We start from the raw sequence: 25,640 nt of genomic DNA on the forward strand, positions 1-25,640 counted from the left end.
AACTTACAGATTTCGCTGATCTAAGCAGTTCCACGTTTTCATTAGTGTTGTATGAAGTATGCCCAAAGTCAGATTGCTCTGTGGTCTCCAGTCCACGCAGTTCCTGGCTTTCTAGCTACTTTCCTGGAGGAGTAACTAAAACATAGAGCTCACCAGTCCGCCATCTTGCCCCGCCTCCGCTAATGTTTAGAAATATAGCTGAATTCTGAATTGCTCTTGTATCCTGCAATGTTACTGAAATCATTAATTAGCTTGAATAGTATTTTGGGGAATTCCTTAGGATTTTCGATATATAAAATCATGCTGCCTGCAAATAGAGATAGTTTTATTTCTTCTTTTCCAATCTGGACATCTTTTATTTATTTTTCTTGCCTAATTGCTCTGGCTGGAACTTCCAGCATAATGTTGAATAGGAAAGGCAAGGGAAGGAATACATTTTCTGTTCCTGAAATTTAGGGGAAAAGCTTTCAGTCATTCACCACTGAGTGTGACATTAGCTGTGGATTTTCCATAGATGCTCTTCATCATCTTGGGAAAGTTCCCTTCTATTCCCAATTTGTGGAGTATTTTTATCATAAAAGGATGCTGGATTTTGTCAAATGCTTTTTCTGGGTCTGATGAGATGATCATGTCATTTTTGTTCTTTATTCTATTAATGTGGTTGTACAATACATTAACTGATTTCTGTATGATGAAACAACCTTGCATCGTTGGCAACGTAAAGTTTTTAAGGCAGAAAAGTTTTATGAAAATTAAAAGCACTAAGTAGCAGTGAGTAGACAGACAAAAACTGTCTGAATCAACTGTTTTGGGGCTCCAGAGACCAGGGGAGTTTGGTATAGCATCCAGGGAAGCGAGGGACAAAGAGACTGAGAAACTGCAGTCAGAGACTAGGAATAATTCCATCCATGGCTTCTAGTGTCCATCCCCCACCCTGGAGGGAAGCAGTGGCAGGTGGTCCGATCCTTGCCTGGAGAGCTGCTGTGGACAGAGATAGCCATGGAGTCCTGCACCTCAAGTACAGAGAGGAGCACAGCCCAGTACTGACAGAGGTGATTTAGAATGGGGACCCCACTGTTACAGCCTGTCCCGGTCAGACGCTGTGTGGAGCAATTGTTTCAACCATATCAGAGACAAAACTGGCAAAAGGCCATAATAGTTTGCCTTTGTAAGGCTGAGGGACTTGGTTGAAGAAGAATGCCACCTTCTGACTAGGCCGGAAAGTGCAGCCTAGTGATGCAGGGGAAAAAAAAAAAGGCTTTTTGGAGTCTTTTCTGACACTCTTCCCAGGGCCCTATAGATCTGGTCTGCACCCCATCCACAGGAACCTGGCCCTGTTTGTTTGTTTGTTTTAAACATTATAACTAAAATTATTTTATTATAACATTTCCCCTTTTACATTATATGGTCAGGGTATTCTACATAGTTTTGTTATCTATGTAGTTCATATCTGTATAGGTCATATTATCTATGAATTAAATTCCTGTGTAACAAAGGCAATGTTATAATATATTCACTACACAAAGACCGAGTGCAGATTTCTCAGTAGAAACCATGGAGATGACAAGGCAGTGGTATGATATTTTCAAGATACTGAAACAGAAAAACTGCCAGCTAAGAATCCTATATCTGGCAAAACTGTCCTTCAAAAACGAGGGACAATTTAAAATATTTACACATAAACAGACACTGAGAAAGTCTGTGAACAGAAGACCTCTTCTACAAGAAACACTAAAGGGAGTGCTACAGACAGACAGGAAAAGACAGGAGAGAGAGGTTTGGAGAATAGTTTAGGAATGACAAAGAAGTTGAAGTAAGTGTGAACTTCACAGCAGTAACACTGAACATTAATGGATTAAACTCAATGAAAGCACACAGGTTGGCAGAATGGATAAAAAATATGAGTCATCTACACGAGGTTTACAAGAGACTATCTCAGACACAAAGATTCAAACAGATTGAAAGTGAAAGGCTAGAAAAAGATTATTCCTTGCAGGCAGTAACAAAAACAAACAAAAAAACCCTAAAAAAAGATTATTCCATGCAGGCAGTAACTAAAAAACAAAAACAAACAAAAAAACCCAGCTTGTGTCACTATAGTAGTATCAGACAAAATAGACTTCAAATGCAAAAATGTTATGAGTCAAAGAAGGACATTATATATTAATAAAAGGAGCAATTCATCATGAAGAAATAACAATCATAAATATCTACACACCTAACCAAGGTGCCCCAAAGTACATCAGGCAAACACTGGCAAAACTGAAGAGAGTAACAGACAGCTCTACAATAATAATTGGAGACTCTAACACACCACTCCCATTAACAGACAGAATATCTAGACAGTGAATCAACAAGGAAAGAGAGAACTTGAATAATATGATAAATGATATGGATAACAGATATATACAGAACACTGCATCCAAAAACAACAGGATACACATTTTTCTCAAGTGCTCATGGATCATTCTCCAGGATAGAAAACATGTTAGTCATAAAACAAGTCTCAATAAATTTAAAAAGACTGAAATTATAGAAAGCATTTTCTCTGATCATAATGGAATGAAGCTGGAAATCAATAACAGCCAGAGAACGGGAAAATTCACAAATATATGGGAGCTAAACAATATACTCTCAAACAATCAGTGAATCAAAGGAGAAATTGAAAGAGACATCTGTAAGTATCTCAAAGATGAATGAAAATGAGAACACACCAGATCAAAAGTTAGGAGATGTAGCAAAGGCAGTGCTGAGGAAGAAATTTATAGTCCTAAATGCTTACAGTAAAAAGGAAGAAAGCACTACAATCAAAGACCTAACACAACACCTGGAGAAACTAGCGAAAACACAGCAAACCAAAACAAGCGGAAGGAAAGAAATAAAGACTAGAGCTGAAATAAAGGGAATTGAGAACAAAAAAATACAATAGAATCAGTAAAACCAAAAGTTAGATCTTTGAGAAGATCAATAAAATTGACAAACCTTTACCTACAGTGACAAAAAGAGAGAAGATGCAAATAAATAAAATCAGAAATGAGAAGGGCTTCATTACCACTGACCCCACAGAAATAAAAAAGAGCATAAGAGGATACTATGAACAACTGCATGCCACCAAATTAGACAACTTAGATGAAATGGACAATTTCCTAGAAACACATAGACAGCCTACACTAACTTGAGAAGAAATAGAAGACCTCACAAACCAATCACAAGGAAAGAGATTAAATCAGTCATCAAAAACTTCCCAAAAAAGAAGAGCCCAGGACCAGATTGCATCACAGGTGAATTCTACCAATCATTCCAAGAAGAATTAATGCCAATCCTGCTCAAACTCTTCCAAAAAATTAAGAGGGAACACTACCTAACTCATCTTATGTAGCCAACATCACCTTAATACAAAAAGCCTGATAAAGATATCACAAGGAAATTAGAGCCCAGTACCTCTAATGAATACAGAAGCAAAAATGCTTAAGAAAATACTTGCAAATCAAATCCACCAGCACATTAAAAGAATTATATACATGATCAAGTGGGTTTTATTCTAGGTATGCAAGTGTGGTTCAACACAGGAGAATCAATTAATATAATCACCACATTAATAAATCCAAAGGGAAAAACCACATGATCATCCTGATCAATGCAGAAAAGGCATTTGACAAAATGTAGCATCCTTTTTGGATGAAACCACTTTGAAAGATAGGATTAGAAGAAAATTTTCTCAATGTGATAAATGGCATATATGAAAAACCCATAGCTAACATCATACTCATTGGTGAGAGACTCAAAGGATTCACTGTAATTTCGAGAACAAGACAAGGATGCCAACTGTCATCACTGTTATTCAACATTGTGCTTGAAGTTCTAGCTAGAGAAAAGTAAGCAAGAAAAAGAAATAAAAGGCATCCAAATTGGAAAGGAAGAAATAAATTTTTCGTTTCTTGCAGAAGACATGATTCTATATTTAGAAAGTCCAGAAAAACCCACAACAAAACTACTAGGGCTTATAAATTATTTCAGCAAAGTGGTGGGATACAAGATCAACATGCAGAAACCAGTAGTGTTTCTACTGATTACTAATGAGCTGAGGAGGAAATCAAGAAACTAAAATAATCAAATATCTAGGAATAAACTTAACCAAGAATGTAAAAGACCTTTATTCAATAAACTACAAAACATTACCAAAAGAAATCAAAGACCTAAATAAATGGAGGGACATTCTGTGTTCATGTATTGGAAGGCTACAGGTTGTTAAGATGTCAATTCTACCCAAATTGACCTACAGATTCATGCAATCCCCATCAAAATTCAAACAACCTTCTTTGCAGAAATGGAAAAGCCAATTATCAAATTTATTTGGAAGGGTAAGGGACTTTGAATAGCTCAGCACATCAACCACCAGTCCTAACGATTGTGACAACATCAGCATCAGTCCAGGTGAGGAAGTCCAACACTTCCGCACTTTCCCCCAGCTCCTCAGGGGGGCCCTGTAAATATATTTTTATTCTCTGCCCAAATTACTTTGGGATGTGTCACTATTTCTCTGTAACCCATACTAACCTACCATATCTCACTTACTATTCAAAGTTCCATGTAATTGTGGTGTTTGAATAAACTGACTGTAGAATTATACTGTTTAGAAAATATAGATCCTGCACCAAATAGGCATCTCTTCCCTTGGTCTCACATGGAAGCTGAAGTTTTAAAACACGGTCAGCTTCGACCTTTACCCTTTGGCCCGGTTTGCCCTAGTGTTAACCAGATCTGTTTCATTCATATCACTAATTGAAGTCTGGGCTCTTTCTCAGCCTTTTTTTTTTTTTTAAACAGTTGCTGTATGCACTAATACTGACATTCATACCTGCCGAGCTCTAGCTCTGAGTTTCAGGTATCACAGAGACACCCAATGTTCCAGAGAGCAATCAGGTTATACACTGAGGGATCAGCATCTAAAAGTTTGGAGATAGCCATTACAATTCAGGAATAGATTTGACTGCTGTAAGAGCTTACAATTTAGGGACCATTATAATAATCGTTCCCCTCTTAGACTGCGTTCTAAGATTCAATTCTGAGTTTACACATTGTAGTTGGTCCATATTGGTGAGGCATATAGTGTTTGCCTTTATTTCTGGCGTATTTCACTCAAAATGCTGTTTGCAGGATCCATTCACCTTCTTGCACATCTCACAGCTTCACCCCGTCTCGTAGTTGCTCAATATGGTCAACTGATTTTTGATAAGTCCACTCAACTGGAACAGAACAGTCTCTTTAATAAATGGTGCTGGGAGAACTGGATATCCATATGCAAAAGAATTGAAAGAAGACCCCTATCTTACACCCCATACAAAAATTAAGTAAAAAATGGATCAAAGACCTCAATATCAAAGAGAGTAACATAAAACTCCCAGAAGAAAAAGTAGGGAAGCATCTTCAAGATCCTGTGGTAGGCAATGGATTCTTAGATTTTAAACCCAAAGCACAGGAAATGAAAGAAAAAACAGACAAATGAGACGTCCTCAAAATTGAATACTTTTGTGCTTCAAAGGACTTTCTCAAGAAAATGAAAAGGCAACCTACTCAATGGGAGAAAATATTTGGAAACTACATATTGGATAAGAGTTTGCTATCAACAATAAACAAAGAAATCCTACTACTCAACAACAAAAAGACAAACAATGCAATTTAAAAATGGACAAAAGACATGGATAGACATTTTTTCCAAAGAGGAAATACTAACGGCTCAAAAGCACATGAAAAGATGCTCAACATCACTAGCTATTAGGGAAATGTAAATTGAAACCACAATGAGGTATCATTTCATACCTACTAGAATTGCCACTATTAAACAAACAGAAAACTACTGGAGAGGATGTGGAGAAACAGGAACACTTATTCTCTTTTGGTGGGAAGCTGGAATGGTGTAGCTGCTGTGGAAGACAGTTTGGTAGTTCCTCAGGAAGCTAAACATAGAACTGCCATGTGATCCGACAATCTTACTACTAGGTATATACCCAGAAGAACTGAAAGCAGGGATGTGAACAGAAATTTCCACACCGATGTTCATAGTGGCATTATTCACAACTGTTAGAAGATGGACACAGCCCAAGTGTCCATCAACCATTGAACAGACAAACAAAATGCGGTATATACATATAATGGAAATAAATATGTTTAAGTAGGAATGAAACTGTAAGTAGGAATGTAGTCCTGATGCATGCAACAACATGGATGAACCTGGAGGACATTACATGTTGAATGAAATAAACCAGACAGAATAGGACAAATATGGTATGATCTCACTAATATGAATTAAATATAATGAGCAAACTCATGGAATTAATATCTAGAATGTAAGCTACGAGAAGATAGTATGAGGATAGAGAATGGGGAACTGATGCCTAATTTGTGCAGATTTTTTTTAAAAATTCAATTTTATTGAGATATATTCACATACCATGCAGTCATACAAAGCGTACACTCAGTTGTTCACAGTACCATTATACAGTCGTGCGTTCATCACCAAAACTAATTTTTGAACATTTTCATTACCACATGCACAAAAATAATAAGAATAAAAATTATTGTGCAGATTTTTAAATGAGGGTATTTGTAAATGTTTGGAAATGGATAAAAGTGATGGTAGCACACTACTGCAAGTGCAAATAACAGCCCTGAATCATGTGTGTGATAGTCATTGGAAGGGGACGTTTAGGGTCATGTACATCACTAGAAAGAAAGCTAGTGGATGAAATAAGGGACTGTGTAACATGAACCCTGCTGTGGATGATGAAGATGGTTGATAGTGCAAATACAAGAATATTCTCCCATGGATTAGAACAAATGTATGTTACAACTACAAAGTGTTTATAAGAGACATGGGGTTTTTCTTTTTGGAGCTATGAAAATGTTCTAAAATTGACTGTGGCAATGTAAGCCCAGCTCTGTGATTATACTGAGAGCCACTGATTGTACACTTTGGATGGACTGTATGGTACGTGAATAAAACAGCGCAGGAAAAAAACAATGAATATACTTTTTTTACTTCTTGACACAATTATCTAAACAATGAATTACTGGGTTAAAAATTCTGAATTTTTTAAATTTTAATTCAGTTCCATTGAGACACATTCACATATCACACAATCATCCGTGGTGCACAACCAACCGTCCACAGCACCACCAACAGTCACACATTCATCCCCCCAATCCACCCTCCTTACACCAGAAAAAAACAAAAACAAGAACTAAGAAGCAAAAGTAAAAAAGCACACCCAAATCATCCACCCCCCTCCCACCCCATCCCCCATCTAGTTTTTGTCCACATCCCTCCACCCATCCAGCCACTCACTGGACAAAGCACGATCCACAAGGTCCCCACAAGCACACTACCACCCTTTGCAAAACACACTGCCACACAATCATCTTCAAGAGCCAAGGCCACGGGGTTGCAGCCCGACAGCCCCAGGCATTCACCTCCAGCGACCCCAACACCTCAAAACCCAAAAAGTGTTATCCACACAGTGCACAAGAATGCCCAGCAGAGTGACCTCCTGACCCCACCTGTAATCCCCCAGCCATGGAAACCCCACTTTGCTTCACTTCCCATCCCCCATCCTGGCCAAGAAGATGTCCTCAATACCACGATGTTGAGTCCAAACCCATCCCCAGGAGCCATACCCCAAGCCGCCAGGGAGAACTGAATGTTTTTAAAAGCTTTATGGATATTCTAAATTGCTCAGAAAAAGTGTTCATCGTTAATTCACATCAGCACTGTATGATAAGGTGCCTTTTTTTTTTTTTTTGCCACATTCTACTTAATGGTGGGCACTCAAGTCACCTTTCTTATAAGACTTACAGGTTTTTCAATTTGCATTTATTCGATTACAATTGAGGTCCAACATTTATTCTGGTGTTTACTGGAAATTTTGATACACGCTTTTCCCGATATACATAGAATTTTTTTCTATAAAAGCAAGCTCATCTGTTTCTCCTAGACTTGAAAAACCTCTTGACATTCAAGTTCTTTTTGCAATATGTTAAATTCTTTTCCCCTTTTATTTTTCAGCCACTTCATTTTATATTTTCACACTTAACTTTTAAATCTGAGAAACTTTTCCCTCATGGTTCTTTGTTTTCATGCTAGAAATTCCTTTCCCAGCCTGACGTTAAATGAATGAATATTCACCTACTATATTTTCTTCTAATTGCTTTATGCTTTTGTTCAACTTTTTAGTCATCTGGAATGCATTTTTACATGGTATGAAAGATGGTTCTAACTTAATTTTGTACCAAATAGTAAACAAACTTCCTAAACACCATCTACTGAATAATCTACACTTTCTTCAAAGTTCTGAGTGCAGCTATGCCAACTTTGTCATGTAGTACATTCATACCTAAAAATCTCTCTTTTAATTATCTGTCTCCCTAGTCCTTTACTAATACTACATGTCTCAACTGTTACAGATTTATAAGTATTATTAGATATAAGTATTATTAGTATACCGGTTATCACAGGCATTCCCTTCATTATTCTTTGTTCAAAATTTCCTCAAGTATTCTTATCCTTTAATTTTTTTTCAGATAAACTTGAAAATTATGAAAGTTTAAAATTTTTAACTGCTTTGATTCAATCTATACATTGGTTTTGGAATCCATGTCTATAATTGTTCAAGTCTCTATAGTAAATTTAATAGTTTTCATTAAGTACCTCATGTCTTAAAATTGTTAATAAATAATGGGTAATTTAATTTTATTTCTTAACTGAAAGCTCTATGGAAACTACATTTATGTAATTTTTCTTTTGTATAATTATTTTATATCTAATCAATATACTCATCTTTTATTTCTAATAATATCCTAATTTTTACCTCATGTCTTTATTTCATTAGAGACTTATAGTAAAATGATAAAATAACAATGGTGACTGCAGGCAACCTGATGCTAATGGAATATTGCTGTTGCCTGAAGAAATAAAGAAAAAATAAAATATTAACATGATAAAGGATATCCATAAGTTATTGTATCAGGAATAGGTGTTGATTTTTTAATAAAAGGGTTGTAGGCATCTAGTAAGATGATTATGTGGTTTTTGTTTATTCTTCTTCTTGCATGTGACAGTCAAGTAATATATTACTAATGGCCTTACAATATTAAAACACCCACACTGACCCACTGAATATTTTTATTTTGCCATACTATTGAATTATAGCTTGCTATCATTTTCTTCTTTGGGATGTTAGCATCTATATTCATAAATGAGACAGGTTTTCTTTGGGTGTGCTTTTGGGTTTTGATATCTCAGGATTAAACACTTAACGCAGTCTTAATTTTTTTTAGTATCTTCAAAGTAAAGAATATTTCTTATCAAAGAATCTTGAAATGCTATACAGATTACATAAGTACAGAAATGCAAACCAGAGGGTTCAATTAAAACGCTCAAAGTGGTTGCTTGGAAGCCTTTATCAAAAAAAAACCAAAGGCCAGTTATCTATTAAATGCTTTGATTTGTTACCACACTTCACAGAAAACCCAGAAACAAACATATAAAATAGGGAAGAGATGTGGCTCTACCTAGTATACATATATGACTTCAGAAACAGAAGAGCTCTGCTACCAAGCAGTTTTTTAGCCTGTGCTCATCTTATTTGCCTGGTTCTTTGAGCTAAAATAAAGCAGGATTCCATTTTCACATCTAATCCAGAAAAATCTCAAAGGTATTAAAGGAAGGAAAACAAGGCAGGGATGTAGGGAAAAAAACAGGGGCAGCATGTACAATTTTAAGGATGAGAACAGTAATACAAATATAAGATGTGACTATCTTCCAATCTCTGCTTCCTGTTAACATATCAAACCATAAGGATATCAAATATTAATACATATAGGTTTACTTCACAAAAAGCACAAGACAAAAATGTATATGAACAATAAATGATGGTGTTAACTTTTCCAAGAACATAATAGTAAGGATACATTAAGAAATTTACATCTGCATTTTATACCACCAAATTCACAATAATTTACTAGATTTTAAGACACATTCAAGTTTGTATTGTATTTAGTAACACAGTCAAAAGAAGAGGTTCAAGAAAAGAGAAAGAAATGAACAGAAGAAAACAATGTAGAAAACCAACCTCAGACTTTTAGGTTGATGGATATAAAAATACACAAAAAAAGCAACCTCTGAATAGCTTTTGGAATATATGTTTAAGCTTTGATTAGATACAGAAGAGCACTGCAGTTCTCCCAGATCCCCAAAAGGCTTTAACTTCTGGGTCCAGGAACAGAAATTGAAAAGGAGAAAAAGAAGCGAGATACAAAGCCAATGCCCTTCCAAAATTCCCTTAGTAACCAGTGACTGGCAGAGGTGCAGAGTTGTGTGAAAATTCTAAAGGCAAATCATGGAATCAAAAATTATTTCTTTGGTTAAGATGATGGTGATGAGGAAGAGGACAGGGGAAAAGTGGAAACAAGGAGCTTAGGTACCAGAACTATATCCTCAGTAAAGAATCATATTAAAACATATGAGGACTATCCTTCACAAACAAGAATGCAATGAATATGGTTTAGAAATAACCCTATCTTCACTGAGACTAGGGAGAGAATGTTGTGCAATTCCCATAATTGGCTGTCTTACCTAGTGATGCATAGGAACCTGGATTCAGAGCACCTGCACCCAAGCGCCCACTTCTCACAGACTGCCCGGCAGCATGATGCGCCTTGGCACCAGCAGCAGCATTCACATCAATGTCACTTCGTGAACGCTGAAGGCTTCCTGGAAGGGAACTAGCTTTGCTGCTGCTTGATGATACTACGAGAAGACAAAACAAAAGTAACCTACATTATTTAAATCACTGTAAACAGCATGAAAATTATATAAAGTAGAAACTACCATGAGCTAATCCATGATGGCAAATGGTCAACAAGGAAGCAGTAGCACAATGGATGTGACTACAAAGTACGTGAGCCAGAAAGTCTTTGTTTAAATTCTGGCACAACTAAGTTTTCTTGGGTAATTTTCTCAATATTTTTCTGTCTCATTTCCCTCTTCCATAAAAATGGATAAAATTACCGTACTTTAACCATAAAATCCATAGGACAGTTTTGGAGATGATGAGATGATGCTTATGACTGACTTATGAAAATGAAATACTGTACAAGATAATTAGACGGCAGCAGTATTATCTTCTACTATTAGAAAAATGCAAGGAAGACTAGACCAGCAGCAGAGCTAATCAGATTTGATGTAAGCTTGGCTACTCTTAGGCACGGCAAATAAAGTGATTAAATTTCTGGTCATTACTTTTTCAGTTTTAAAAATGAGGAGTTTTATAAACTCTGAGCCATGACCCATTAATCAGTTGTGAAATCAGCTGAATGGGTCATGATCAGCATTTTTAAAGAAATCAAATAGAATAGGAAACAGAGTACTTCACAAGTAATGGTAAGCAGAACTTCACAGAACTTCTATTTATACTAGACACATATTATACCATCTAGTATATATCTAGTATAGATAGTATGTATATAATATATACACACATACTATATATGCATACACTTGTACAGTATATGTGTGTATCTGTGGTATTGGGTTACTATGTAAAATGACTTTTAAATTGTGGGTCATACCAAAACAATTTAAAAGCTACTGCCTTAGAGATAAAATATGCTGTGATTTTTACTCAAAAAGGCAATTACCTCTTCCAGCTACAGTTGATGGATTTGCTGTAGACCATTTAGAAGAAAAAGGGCGACTGCAAAGTAAAAAGAAATGCTTTTAGTAAGAAGACTTAACTCACCACTTCTTTGATAACAATTAATTAAATAGTACTGAGATGAATGAAATTTTGGGAGTTGAAAAGTACTTCTAATTTTAACTTTCCTTTTACATATCATTTTAGAATAGTTGTTCTCGAACATATGTTGTCACATTATCAATGATGTCTTAAGTATCTCTGAAGCAAAAATGCTTCGTAGTGAATAAAGACTAAGCTCTACAGAGACAGGGACTGGGTTGATTTTGTTCACTCTGGTCCTCAGAACATATAACAGTGCTTAGCACAGAGAACTCGGTAATAGCATTCTGTATTTTGAGATTTTTAACTCAGAAAGAGAGAAAGGTAGTGTTATCACTAGTACATAGGGAACTAAGCAAAACCAAAGACTCTCTCATCTAAACCCTAATAGTCATGGCACTGGCAATTCATGTATTTACATAGGCATCCTGCTACCTACAGCAGTGCTACTGAGTATTAGAGTGAGGCAACAGAAAAAAGGCTAGGAACCACTGCCGAGGTTAACGTGCATGATTGGAGAATGAGATTAATAAATTACATGCCTCAAGGAACCCAAAATCTCCTTTAATATCTTTTTGTTTATTTATCTTTAATTACAATGGTACTCTGCAGCCCATAAATACATCTAAATATGTAGTGGGGATCTGGAAAGTACATCTAAAATTTTTAAAGGAGGGAGGGAGGGGAAGCAAAACCCCAAATAGTCTAACACCAGGCTATTGATAAATATTCTTTAAATTATATTATCAAATGGCAAATCTGGTAGTTGTTTATTACGCCCAATATTATATTATTTTCATAACTGTCCTCTAAAATTGTTACCCTCGTAAATCAAGGAAGAACACTTTAAGGTTCACAGAATTTTAAATTGTTTATATTTAAAGATGTTATTCTAAAGTCAGATCTTGTTTAGATTCTTGCTATTCAAAGTATGGTCCATGGACAAACAGCACTGTAAAAAAAGCAGAATCTCAGGCTTCACCCCAGACCTACTGAATCAGATTTGGCATTTCAACAAACTCTTTAAAGTTTGAGCATACTAAATAAAAAGTAAAGGGAAAAAAAGCCACAAAGAGAGCTCATTTGAGTAATTACAGTATTATTTTTTGAGATCGTTGGACCTTATTTGCTTTCATTCTGAAATCTTGTATCATTGACATTATGTAAAGATGCTCTCCTAAAAACTGGGCCACTAATCTCAGAGCCATTTGGGGGCTCTAACTCTGAAGAAGGGTTTTCCAACTATTTTAAAGCTTGAAAATCACTATCTATCCACAATGAATGTAATATCATCTAAAGACCAGAAGAGATAGGTCAGAAAGATCTGGCTTCAAAAAATTTTCTTTCCCATTTTTTGGGTAAATTTTTATTGTGCTAATGTATATAACATAGAATTTCCTATTTTAACCTTTTTAAATTCAGAGGTATTAATTACATTTATAATGTTGTGCTACAATCATCACCAACCGATATCAACATTTTTTCTTCACACAAAACAAGCACTCTATACCAGTTAAGCAGTAACTCCCCATTCCTCCCTCCACCCAGTCCCTGGTAATCTCTACTCTATTTTCTGTCTCTATGAATTTGCTTATTCTAGATATTTCATGTAAGTGGAATTGTACAATATTTGTCTTTTTGTGTCTGGTTTATTTCACTCAGCATAAAGGTTTTTAAGGTTTATCTGTATTATTTCCTTTTTTATATTAAAAAAAGAAAATATCACATGTACTTGAGGAGAAATGAAAACAGCACAAGAGAATATATTGAAAAATCAAGTCTTCTTTCTTATAAGATCCCCCTACAAAGATAAGTGCTATCATCAGTCTCTTGTATATCCCTCAATGTATACATAAATGCCAGCATAGAGTATATACACTTCCTCTTTTTACATAGTTAACTTTTTATACATATTACTTGACACAATAAATTTACCTCTCTTTTAATGATCACATCATTTCTTTTTTCTGATTGTACCATATTTTAAACAGTTCCCTTTTGATGGCAATGTATGTAGCTTCTTGCATTTGCTGTTATAAAAATATTGAAATGAATATTCTTATGCCTACATTCTTTAAAATGTAGTTAAGAATAGGTTATGTTTCTCATTGTGGAAATTCCAGGTCAAGAGATGTGCAAGTTTATTCCAGTTCTTTCTTTATTAAATTTTAATGGAAATTTTAATGAAAAATTCCAAACATACATAAAAGTAGAGAGAATGGCCTAATGAACATCCAGAACCCTATTTACTTATAACACTTTTCAACTTATGGTCAATTTTGTTTCAATTATCTCTCTCTCACACACACACACACACACTCCCTCTTGCTCCAATTATGCTGAAGAAAATCGTAGACATATTTTTACTTTATCCACAATATTTGGTTATATATCCTAAAAATACACACTGTTTTTAAAAAAATAGAACTGCAATACCATTACCACTTGTAAAAATTTGACAAATCATGAATATCATTAAATATCCAATGTTCAAATATCCTTATTACCTCAATATTTTTTTACAATTAGTTTGCTCAAATCAAACAAGGTTCACACAAGAGGTTGATAAACCTCTGAAGTCTCTTTTCTATATGTTCCACTTACTCATTTTTTCCTCCAATACACATATTGAAGAATCCACGTTATTAATCCTATAGAAGTTTCCATATTGTGGATTTTGCCAGTTGAATTGTCATGGTATCTCATAATATTTTCCCGTTCCCTGCATTTCCCATAAACTGGCACTATATCTAGAAGCTTAATTTGATTCAGGTATGATTTTGGCAAGATTACTTTTATATACAAACACACATATGTATATTTATGTATATGTGTGTGAGTGCATATATACATATACTATTGTTTAATACACACATGTATACATGCAAATGATTGTTTCAGAATAATAGTACTCCCAGAACTGAGGCAGAATTAGAATTAGGGCAGTGGCTGGGTAAGCAAGGGCAAATTCCAGGAAGAGGTCAGGCCTCAAGGAGAAAGATATCTCTAAGAACAGCAATAAACAGTGGGGGGGGGGGGGTACAGGCAAACGACCCCCACCTGAGTGAATCATCTACCATCAATGAACTAAGGAAAGGGGGAGGGTGTAAAATTGTTAATAAAAATTACTAAAGGAACTACAATCTATAAAAGCAGATTGTCCCACAGTGTTGGAGCCTCTAGCCTCTCTCTTTGCAAGAGCACCCACGTGTCCTCTCACATGCGTTCTTAATAAACATTCTACCTGCTTACCCAAACTGTGCTGTGCCCTTGAATTCTTTCTTGTGGCACGGCCAAGAACCAAGAAACCCAAATCTGGCAACAGGACCATGAGCATGAATGCTTCCTTAAATTCTGTGCCCTAGGTGCCTCACTTGCTTCACCCTAGTCCCACCCATCAGAGAGCTGCCAAGGCAACCACCAATCTTTGTGTGGGGGAGTCAAGATCCCAAAGAGAAAGGACATTCTGAGAAATGCTCTTTGCTGGGGAAATCTGAAGATACTCAGCACAGGGCAAGAGGCCATGAAGATTGACAGAGGGTCACTGCTAGGAAGCAGAGAAGCCAACAGTTTTCAGTAATCTATCACAGAGCTAGAGGACCAAAAAAATAGGTTTAGGACAGGCACGGAAGCAAGGATTTGAAGAAGCCGTCAAAATGATGAGAATGGACTTACAGAGAAATCAGTGGGTGCCCTTGAAGGATAAGCTGAATTCTTAAGCTTGTAAGAGGTAAGGGCAGGAAACAGTGGAGTTTTTACCTGCCACACAGTGCTTTGTAAAAACTCAGAAGATGACTTATGAATCTCCATTGCAATTCCTCCTATGACAAAATCCTAGAAATAAACTACTTACTGTATATACTATTTTGGGGACATTAAAAAGTATATAGGGTACTGTGCTGGTTTGTATATATTATATCCCCCAGAAGAAGCCATATTCTTTAATGCAATCTTGTGGGGGCAGATTTATTAATCATTCTAATTAGGGTGTGACCTTTCAACTGAGTGTTGCTATGGAGATGTGACTCAATCAACTGAGCTGGGCTTTTGATTAAATCACCTCCATGGAGATATGGACCCTGCCCATTCAGGGTGGGTCTTAATTAAATCACTGGCATCCTATAAGAGAGGGACATTTTGGAGAGCAGCTGCAAGAGACATTTTGGAGAAGGCCATTGAAAGCTGATGTTTGGAGATGCAGACAGAAAGAAGTTTGGAAATGCTAAGCTAAGAGATGCCAGCCCAGAGTTTGCTCTGGAGAAATTAAGAGAGGATCCCCAGATGATTAGATGCACAGGAGCTGAAGAAGCTAAGAGAAACAAGCCCAGAGACATGTTGGAGAATGCCATTTTGAAACGCAACCCAGGAACAGCAGACACCAGCCATGTGCCTTCTCAGCTGAGAGAGGTGTTCTGAATGCCATCGGCCATTCTTCAGTGAAGGTATCTTCTTGTTGATGTCTTAGTTTGGACACCTTTATGGCCTTAGGACTGTAACTTTGTAACCAAATAAAGCCCCCCTTTTAAAAACCAATCCTTTTCTGGTATTTTGCATAATAGCAGCATTAGCAAACCAGAACAGGTACTATATGAGAATCCTGTATTTTATGCACGATTGTTCTGTAACCCACGGAATCGCTAAAAAAAAAAAAAGCATATAAATCATTGACTCCCATTCTTTTTCACTGACAGGAACATATAGAAATATGAATCACTAAACTCTTTACTAAAAGAGAAGAAGCTATACTAGGCTGTAATCCAATTCTTGAGACAAGAGACCAAAGAAAACAAGTACATTCAAAACAACATTCTTTCAACATTTTAGGTGAAAAGCAGCAGATATTCAACCATTCAATTTAAGGAACTTTGGGAAGTAGGGAAAAAGGAAGAGATCAGTAATTTTCATTTAAATGAAACTCACTTGAGACTTTCTTGTGAACTAGATGAGGACCGGTCTGATTGAGGAAGAGATGCTATGCTGCCAGAACTCTTTAAATAAGTTTGAAGACTCTTCTGATAAGATGGCTCAAGGGAATTATACAGTATCTCAGCTTCCCCAGGAAAGTGGTTTCTAAGGCCCATATACGTCCTGCAAAACAAACAAAGAAAAGCACATGATGTAATAGCACTACATGAGTAGACAATAACAGTACAATGTGTACATTCAAGAAGAATGAAGACAAACTCAATTTTTAATACATCAATTATGTACTAATTTAGCAAGTTTCAGATGGTAGGTTTTGAGGAAAACAGACCTCAGTCTAAAACTTGGCTGTGCTGCTTACGATTTATGTGGCCTTGGATAAACCACAAAAAAATCTCAATTGCCATCTATGGAGATACTACCAAATGTGCAGTGTCATTTTAAGGATTAGAAAATACTGTATACCAAGTGACTCACACAGTATCAAGCAAATAACACATGTTCAATAAATGATAGTGAAATGAATAGGTTATGATAGAATAGTAATAATGATGATTACACAATTGATAATTCAAAGTATACTGTTAGACATCTAATATGGATTAAAGAGCTAGTAAAGTAGAATATTTGGAACATCTGATATTTTATCCTCTCAGCACAATTCCTTTCAGAGAAAGAACCAAAGCATGTGTAAATTGTCACAAAAATGCACCATAAACTTACTTTCTTGCCTCCACTCTGGCCTCAGCATCAGCATCATGAATTCCCTTCTTAATAGTTTCAACCAAGACAGCTGCGTGTCTATAAAGTGAATATATCTTTAGATTCATGTATAAAGCTGTGCATTTCACCACAAATGATACTGTTGATATGTTCATCAGTACATCAATCACAGAGAAGCAAGGGAGGTGAAAAGATCCACCAAAGTACTTAAAATTTGGAATTGTATTATACCAACATTAAATAACAAATCTTACTTTTCTAAAATGGGCAGTAAACAGGGAAATACATGATTTAAGAATTTCCATGAAAATGGAAAAGCAGCACTGTTCTCAATGAAAATGCAAGTATTTCCCAATCTTCAGACTTAAAACTAATGAAAAACATAGCCATGCAAATAGCCAGTGACCAGCTGCTCGCCTTTTCTTCTCATTTATTTCAGGGCTACATTAGCCATTGCTCAGTATGTAAGTGATCAATGACACCCAATAGATGGTGTGGAGATATTTTCCAACAAATCTTTCCTCTGAAAGGAAACACCTTCCTTTTCTCATTCATTACTTGATTAATTACACCAAAGGAAACCTATCACTTGACTAGACACATTTTAAAATTTCTGCCCAATTCAACCTTGGGTGTCTCAATACCCCATTCTACTTAAGAGACTTTCACCCATCACACAAAGAAAAGTATACTACCCATAGCTGTGAGGAGTAAGAGGAGCATAACACCGCGGCTTTGAAGGCATAGTAAAAATAACCTTTAAAACAAAATGTGAAATAATGCAAAACCAACACCATCAACTTCTAAAGAACTGGAGACAATGGAGGGAAGAGATGAGAGAGGAAGAAAGAATGACTGCGTACCTTTCCAATGAATGAGTCTGCCACTCTTGCAACAACAAATCTAAAAATTCAAATGAACGCCTGAAAAATAAGTCAAATTATAACTAAATGTTGTATTGACAAACACATTGTTTTCTTCTATAATTTTACTGCACTTTGCTCCCCTGAATTAAAGTATAAGTTAAAAAACCTTTAGATACTTTAATTCTGAAATATATCCTAATTTATTTTAAGGCTCCAATGATTCCTATGATAAATAGTTCAAAAAGGCCTTAAGAATTCCTCATAATTTTATCTTAAAATGTTTGTCAAATATAAAATTTAACCAATTTCATTTATTAAATACTTACTATGCACTAGACATTGAAGATAACGGTGACCAAGAAAGACAATTCTGATCTTCTGCTCTACATTGTATTTCCTTAAATACTTATGTATATGATGTTTAAAACAAGAATGTGTACATTTTCTCCTAAGCCTTCTATTTCTCAACTTCTATAGCTACCCCGTTCTTGATCCTCTTCTTCCTTGGCATCTGAGACAAAGCTCCATCCTGTTTTTCTTCCTTCATTAAAATTTTCTCCATCCACCCTGGAATGGGTACTTACCTGGCTGGTGCTGATCTCAGCCCACTTCTCTTTTATAGTCTTTCCTTGGACATCATCATCCATACCTCTACCTCTGATAATCAACTATGCTTCTCAGATCTATCCTACATCTCCAGCGTTCGTTCTTCACTTTAACTGTTAAGTGAAAGTTTCAGCCCACTCATGAATATCTCCATATAGGCACTGAATGTCAACCTAAACCCTACACTCAGAAGAACAAATGAATTATCTTATCTGCTCAAACCAACCCCTTTAGCCCACATTATATGGATTAGGAAATGAGAAACAGGGAGATTAAGTTAATTTGTCCAAGGTCATACTATCAGTAAAGCGATGGAGCTGGAACTTGAGCTCTTTCGTTTTGACAGCAGAGCTCACTTACCTCCCTCATCCGTATCCAATTGTCAATTCTCATTTCTATACCTGAAATATCTCTTGAAATCATCTGCTCAATCAATTATCATGAATATATCTATAGTTCCAACTCTGCCTCTCTCATACATAAATTATAACAACTCCTACTTAATTGAACCAGTGCTTCCCAATGGTCCTTTATAATCACTGTTCGTAACTAGAATAAAAACTAAGCTGGACAATGTTATCAACTCACCAAAAACCTACAACTGTCAAACACTCCCACTACCTACAGAACATTGTCATAACATTGAAAGCACTCCTTACTCTGACCTCAGCCTACACTCCAACAGTCTCATTTCACATCAACATCTTCCATTTAGTATGTGCTCTTGCCTCAGTGGCCTAGCTGATAGCTCTACTACATGCAGCATAGCTTTATATCTCTGCTTTGGCTATAACCTATTTACTTCCCCTCCAATTACTGAATTGCTCCTCATTTTCAAGGCAATCCTATGATGTGTTTTCTGAATTTCTCCAATTACTATTATCCTTGATGTAGGATAGGAACTGGTAAGCCTGCTCTGTGAAGGCCCAGAAAGTAAATATTTTACGTTTTGCAAACTACATACAATCTATTTCTCATCCTTCTCTCTTTAAACATGTAAAAGCCACCCTTAGTCCGTGGACTGGACAAAACAGGCTACTGGGAAAAACAGATTTATTTGACCTGGGAATCAAAGTTTGCCAACCCATGATGTAGAAGACTGAACATCTGGCATCAAAATTCTGAATCACTTAAAGGTAAAAAGGATGTTTTATTCAGTTTCTCTGTAACATTCAAAGTATTTAAATATCAAGTGAAAAAGAGGGGGAAGAGTTATTTATAATCTTGTTTCTGCCTTTATTGATGGTGGTGGTGGTGACCCTAAAAATTATAGAAAATTACAGAAATTATAGAAATCATAAAGACAGACCAATATGACTGTTTATTTTGTTCCAAGCATTACGGTAAGTTCTATTAACATATACCTCACTTAATCCTCACAGTTCTATGGAATGAATATTATTAGCCCTATTAACATATGTAGAAACTAAGATTCAGAGCAGTTAAATAACTCTCCAAGGTAGGATTGCCAGTAAATGGCAGTTTCAGGGATTCTAGCTGAGGCCAGACTCCCAACTCCAGACTCTTTGAAACCCAAGGCAATAAAGCAGTCCACAGAATCCAAAGCCTAATGTGATAAAACTGAGAAACGTGGGTGATCACAATAATCTCTTCATATTTTTGGCCTTACATGAGATAAGATGAACAGTTATTTCATGGTTTAGGGAAGGCAAGAATTAATAACAACTAATTTTTGCATCAGACTATGAATTAAACATTAAAAATTTTTTATTAAAAAGTAAAAATATATAAAAAACAAAATATTTATTTTGTAGAACTTACCTCCTCACAGGAACTGATTTTGATGTGCAATTGCTTGTTATTAAAGGTATGAGTCTGGGTACATGAGTATGCTGAAAAAGATATTTTAGAACAGGTTGAAAAATACTGTGTTCTTCACAGTCCCTTCCATTTGCCTCATATTTAAGTATTTACTTAAGTTAGAATAATAGAGAAAGATATAAAATCATATTTTGAAAGAAATTGAGATGTCTTGAAAAATCTTTCCAAATTAAAGTAACAGTAATGATGATATAGTTACAAAAGGACAGCTATAGCCGTCGTATCTATAAGACACATTAACTGTCTATCTGTTAAGAACTACTACATCAGTATAATTTGGAGGGAGGGAGCAATGAGAAGAACTGGGCATGTACTGTTCATATTTTCTTATGTTCTCTATAAAGCTTTAAAAAAGTTAAAACAATTTTGAAGGAAAAGGATTGTAAACCTAAAATTCAACAGTCAAATTTCTAGTTCTTGTGTTAAGGCAAAGAAATGCTATTTCAAAATACTCAAAGATAAAAATATGCAAGAAAACTTGAGAAAACATGAAGCCAAATAAAAATAACCCAGTTTCTACACTGAAACAACTATTGAAGTGGCAGGAACTGTCTGAATCAACTATTTTGAAACTTTGAGTGTAGAATACTGTAGAGCATCCAGGGAAGAGTGGGAGGAAGAAGGTGGTAAATTGTTGTAAATATCAGCGAATGTCATCCTCCCTGGAGTGGCTACCATCCTCCATTCCCAAGCAACATAGCAGGCAGCAGCAGGGTCTGCAGCCCTAGGTCCTGGTGCAGTTTGATGGTACCAGGGTGGGTATATAAAGACCTAATCCTCCAAACTCCAAGAGTGTGGTTTGATTGCCGACCACCGCTTTTGATCAAGCTACTTCAGAAGCTGGGTGCCAGCTCTGAGGGTGGCACTATTCTAACACCACTCAGGCAAAAGCAGCAGCAGAATTTTAAAGAAAGTAACTTCCTCAAAACTATGGAGAACAGTTAAAGGGCTGCAGTAACTGGGCAAGTGCCAAATAAAGAAAACACTGCTTCAAAAGCCATAGGAGAAGTTCCTGCTACTCTTACTGGATCTTAACCCACCAACACCCCAATGTGGTATGTGGAGCCACCCTACCATCGCATTGCGGATACATGGCTCTGTTCCAAAGGGTAGCTCCTATGCACATACTGGGGTACTTGTATGTCAGTACCAATCTAGCCTGTGGAAGACTGAAACACTGAACACCGAAAACTTGACTCAGGCTCCCACTCCCAGGATTTGCCCTGAAGACAAAGAAGCAGCTTATATACACAGTTAAAGCACTAAAAGAAACAATTAAATCGAAGCAGACTGGGGCAAAAGACTATTTCAAAGGGTAAGTAGAGGGGGTATAAAAATGTCTGTAAAATAGGAATTCCTAAGGCTACCAGGAAGCACAAGTCTAGGGGGAAACAAACAAACAAATAAACAACAAAAACAGGCTCCAGAGCAAATTTGAAAAGACTGTGAAAGGTGCTTTTTTTTTTGGTTAGCTCCTGGCACTCAAGGAAATCTCTGTCATATCACTAGTTGGACAAAATCATAAGGAACAGAGAATTCAGGTACTAAACCCCAGAGTTAACACTTTAAAATATTAAAATCAACAGTGTGTAATGAAAGATTGAAAGACAAACAGGAAATGATGGCCTCTCCAAAGGAACATGATAATGATCCAGAAACCATCAACAAAGACCAGACTTGAGAAATAACAGACAAAGACTTAAAAAAAGATCCTCAATATGCTCAAGGAAATAAAGGAAAACATAGACAAAGAACTAAAGCATATGAGTAAAACAATGAATGAACAATATGGGCACCTCCATGATATTCTCAAAAGGAACCAAACAGAAATACTGGACTTGAAGACCACAATAACTGAAATGAACAATCGGAGCTGGCAGAAAAAGAATCAGTGATCTCAAATAAAAGACAACTGAAATGAACTACGATGAGGAGCAGAAAGAACAAAAATGAAAAACAATGAACAGAGCCTAAGATACCTGTGGGATAACAGCAAATATACCAATATTCACATTATGGGGGGAGGAAGGGGAGGGGGAGAGGGGAAGAAGGGGAGAGGGAGGGGGAGGAGGAGGAGAAGAAGAGAAGAGAGACAAATATTCAAAGAAATAATGGCAGAAAACTTCCCAGATTTAACAAATGATATGAATATGCACATTCAAAAAGCCCAACTAAACCAAACAGAATAAACTCAAAGAGAACCAAGCCCAGACAAAGAGTAATCAAACTGTCCAATGGCAAGGACAAGGAGAGAGTTCTGAAAGCTGCAAGAGAAAAGCAATGAGTTATGCACAAGGGAATCCCAATAAGTGCCCATTTCTCATCAGAAACCATGGAGACAAGAAGGCAGTGCTACAAAATATTTAAAGAGCTGAAATAACCCAATTGTCAACCAAGAATTTTATATCTGGCAAGACTTTCTTTTGAAACTGAGAGATTAAGGAATTCTGAGATTTAAAAAAAAAAAAAAAAAAAGTGGAAGGTGTTCATCATCATTAGACCTGCCCAACAAGCAACGCTAAAGGGAGTTCTGCAGACTGAAGGTAGAGGACACTAGACAGTGTATCAAAGTGGCATAAAGAAATAAACACCTCCAGTAACAGTAATCATAAATTCTACTGCACTTTTTTAGAACATAATTCCACTTCTTACTTCTTACGGTTGTTAAAAGGCAAAGGCATAAGAAGTAATGATAAATCTATGATTCTAGACATACAATTTGCAAAGATGTAATTTTTAACAAGTACCAAAAAAGGTGGGGCAACTGAGGGTTCTAAAACAGTGTATATGTATATTACTGAAGTTAAGCTGGTATCAAATCAAACATGATTGTGACAGATTTAGAATGTTAAATTCTAACCTCAAGATAAATAAAAAGAAAATATGTGAAAAAAACATTCAGAAAGAAATGACTAGTGACTCAAAATGGTACAGTACAAAAATTCCAATGAAAATGAAAATAGGCATTAATGGAAATTGAGGGAGAAAAAAAGGAATAAGAAAAAGACATAACAGAAAAATGGTACAAGAAAGTCCTGCATTTTAGTAGTTACTTTATATGTAAATGGATTGAACTCTCCAGTCAAAAATACAAAAATTAGGAAATTGGATAAAAAGGCATGACCCAACTATATGCTGTTTACTAGACTTGCCTTAAATTCATACACACAAGAAGACTGAAAATGAAAAGATGGAAAAAATATACCACGCAAATAGTAACCAAGAGAGCTGGGGTAGCTATACTAATATTAGATAAAACAGACTTAAAGTCAAAGACTGTTATGAGGGATGAAGAAGGTCACTACATACTGATGAAGGGGTCAGTTCAACAAGATGACATAATTATATACATGCACCTAATGGTAAAGCCCCAAAATATATGAAACAAATAATGACAGATGTGAAGAGAGAAACAGATGCTACTAGATTAATAGTAAGAGACTTAACTTTCAATAATGGATAAACCATCTAGAAAGAAGACCAATAAGGAAACAAAAGACTTAAACAATACTCTAAACCAGTTAGACTTAACAGACATAAATAGAACACTTCACCCAACAAAAACAAAGTACACATTCTTCTCGAGTGCACATGGATCATTCTCCAGGACAGTCCATATGTTAAGTTACGAGACAGATCGCAATAAATTCAAAAATACTGAAATCATACAATGTATCATCTCTGACCACAATGGAATCAAGCTAGAAATCATTAACAGAGGGAGAAATGGAAAATTCACAAATATGTGGAAATTAAACAACATACTCTTTTTTTTAACATTTAGAATATTCTAAGTATTTTACAGTATGCACATTTTACAGTTGACACATTGGTTTTACCAACAAAATTACAAACAATGGAAATGTTCCTCAATGGCCATTTAAAAGTATGCTCATTCCTTAGTAAAAATTAGTTTAAAAAAGCAATTATTTTCCCAGGTAATGTTAAAATTTCACCTTTTCATGGAAACAGGTTTTTTATTTTAATGTCTGCTAGGTGTAATACTACCAATAGTCTCACAGAAACTATTAATAAACTCATAATACATTTAAAAAGAAAAACGTTTAACATTCTAGAACACCTTGATAAATCTGAGTGATACTAACAAGTTTCATAAATACTCCCCATCTTATTGAGATTCCACTACTTGAATATAACCCATAAGTCACCATAACTGGGTGTTTGTAAACTGCAATCCTTTATTAGCTGAAAAAAACAAGACTGAATTTGTTCATCAACATTTCTAACTATATATAACTCATGTAACCTTCTATAGTTTACAGTTTAGAAAGAGAATTCCATCAGTGTCCTACTCCTAAATGGATCACCTTAAACACCAACTTTGAAGAGCACTGCTTCAGTCATCGACAATTTCCAGATTAAGCTAATGAATACAGTTTAATGAAGCACATACTTAAAATTTCTGACACAAATTAGCTTTTCATAGGGTTCAGTATATTCCTTTACATATTAAGTAGGTAATAAAATCTCATTTTACAGATGAGATAACTGAGGCTGAGTCGTGATCCCTAAATACTATTTACTTAGGATGATGTTCAAGTAAAAATATGCATCTATCTACAGCACATCAGATCATTGCCCACATTTAGGGCAACACCAAATTTTCCTTCATTACATTCACACAGTATCTTCTGAACACCAAATATATGCTACATTTTATGAGAAAAGATAGTAGGTAAAACAAACAAAAAACCTACTGCGAAGACAAAAAAAATTCAGACACTGTCATGAAACAAAGATGGCTTTATGCTGGGCAAAGGGCTTTGCAGATCATCCCTGAACAAAAGGCTTTGCAGAAAGGAGTAGCTTAACTCTTGGGCCTAGCATTAAGGAATCAAGTAAATTAACCACCAAGCTTACACATCAT

General features: G+C 35.8%; 1 protein-coding gene across 15 annotated transcripts in view; it reads right to left on the reverse strand.

Moving 5' to 3' along the window:
* CLASP2 (cytoplasmic linker associated protein 2) overlaps positions 1 to 25,640 on the reverse strand; it is a 279,413-nt gene that overhangs the window by 129,488 nt on the left and 124,285 nt on the right. For all 15 annotated transcript variants that reach the window (XM_037846856.1, XM_037846829.1, XM_037846847.1 and 12 more), the window contains 6 exons: positions 20,693 to 20,763; positions 18,302 to 18,361; positions 17,439 to 17,516; positions 16,713 to 16,880; positions 11,695 to 11,750; positions 10,631 to 10,804 (listed from right to left, as the gene is read on the reverse strand). In XM_037846856.1, coding sequence (XP_037702784.1) covers positions 10,631 to 10,804; positions 11,695 to 11,750; positions 16,713 to 16,880; positions 17,439 to 17,516; positions 18,302 to 18,361; positions 20,693 to 20,763 — 607 coding nt within the window. The remainder of the gene's footprint in view (positions 1 to 10,630; positions 10,805 to 11,694; positions 11,751 to 16,712; positions 16,881 to 17,438; positions 17,517 to 18,301; positions 18,362 to 20,692; positions 20,764 to 25,640) is intronic.

Source organism: Choloepus didactylus, chromosome 1, assembly GCF_015220235.1.
Source record: "Choloepus didactylus isolate mChoDid1 chromosome 1, mChoDid1.pri, whole genome shotgun sequence".
Taxonomy (NCBI): domain Eukaryota; kingdom Metazoa; phylum Chordata; class Mammalia; order Pilosa; family Megalonychidae; genus Choloepus; species Choloepus didactylus.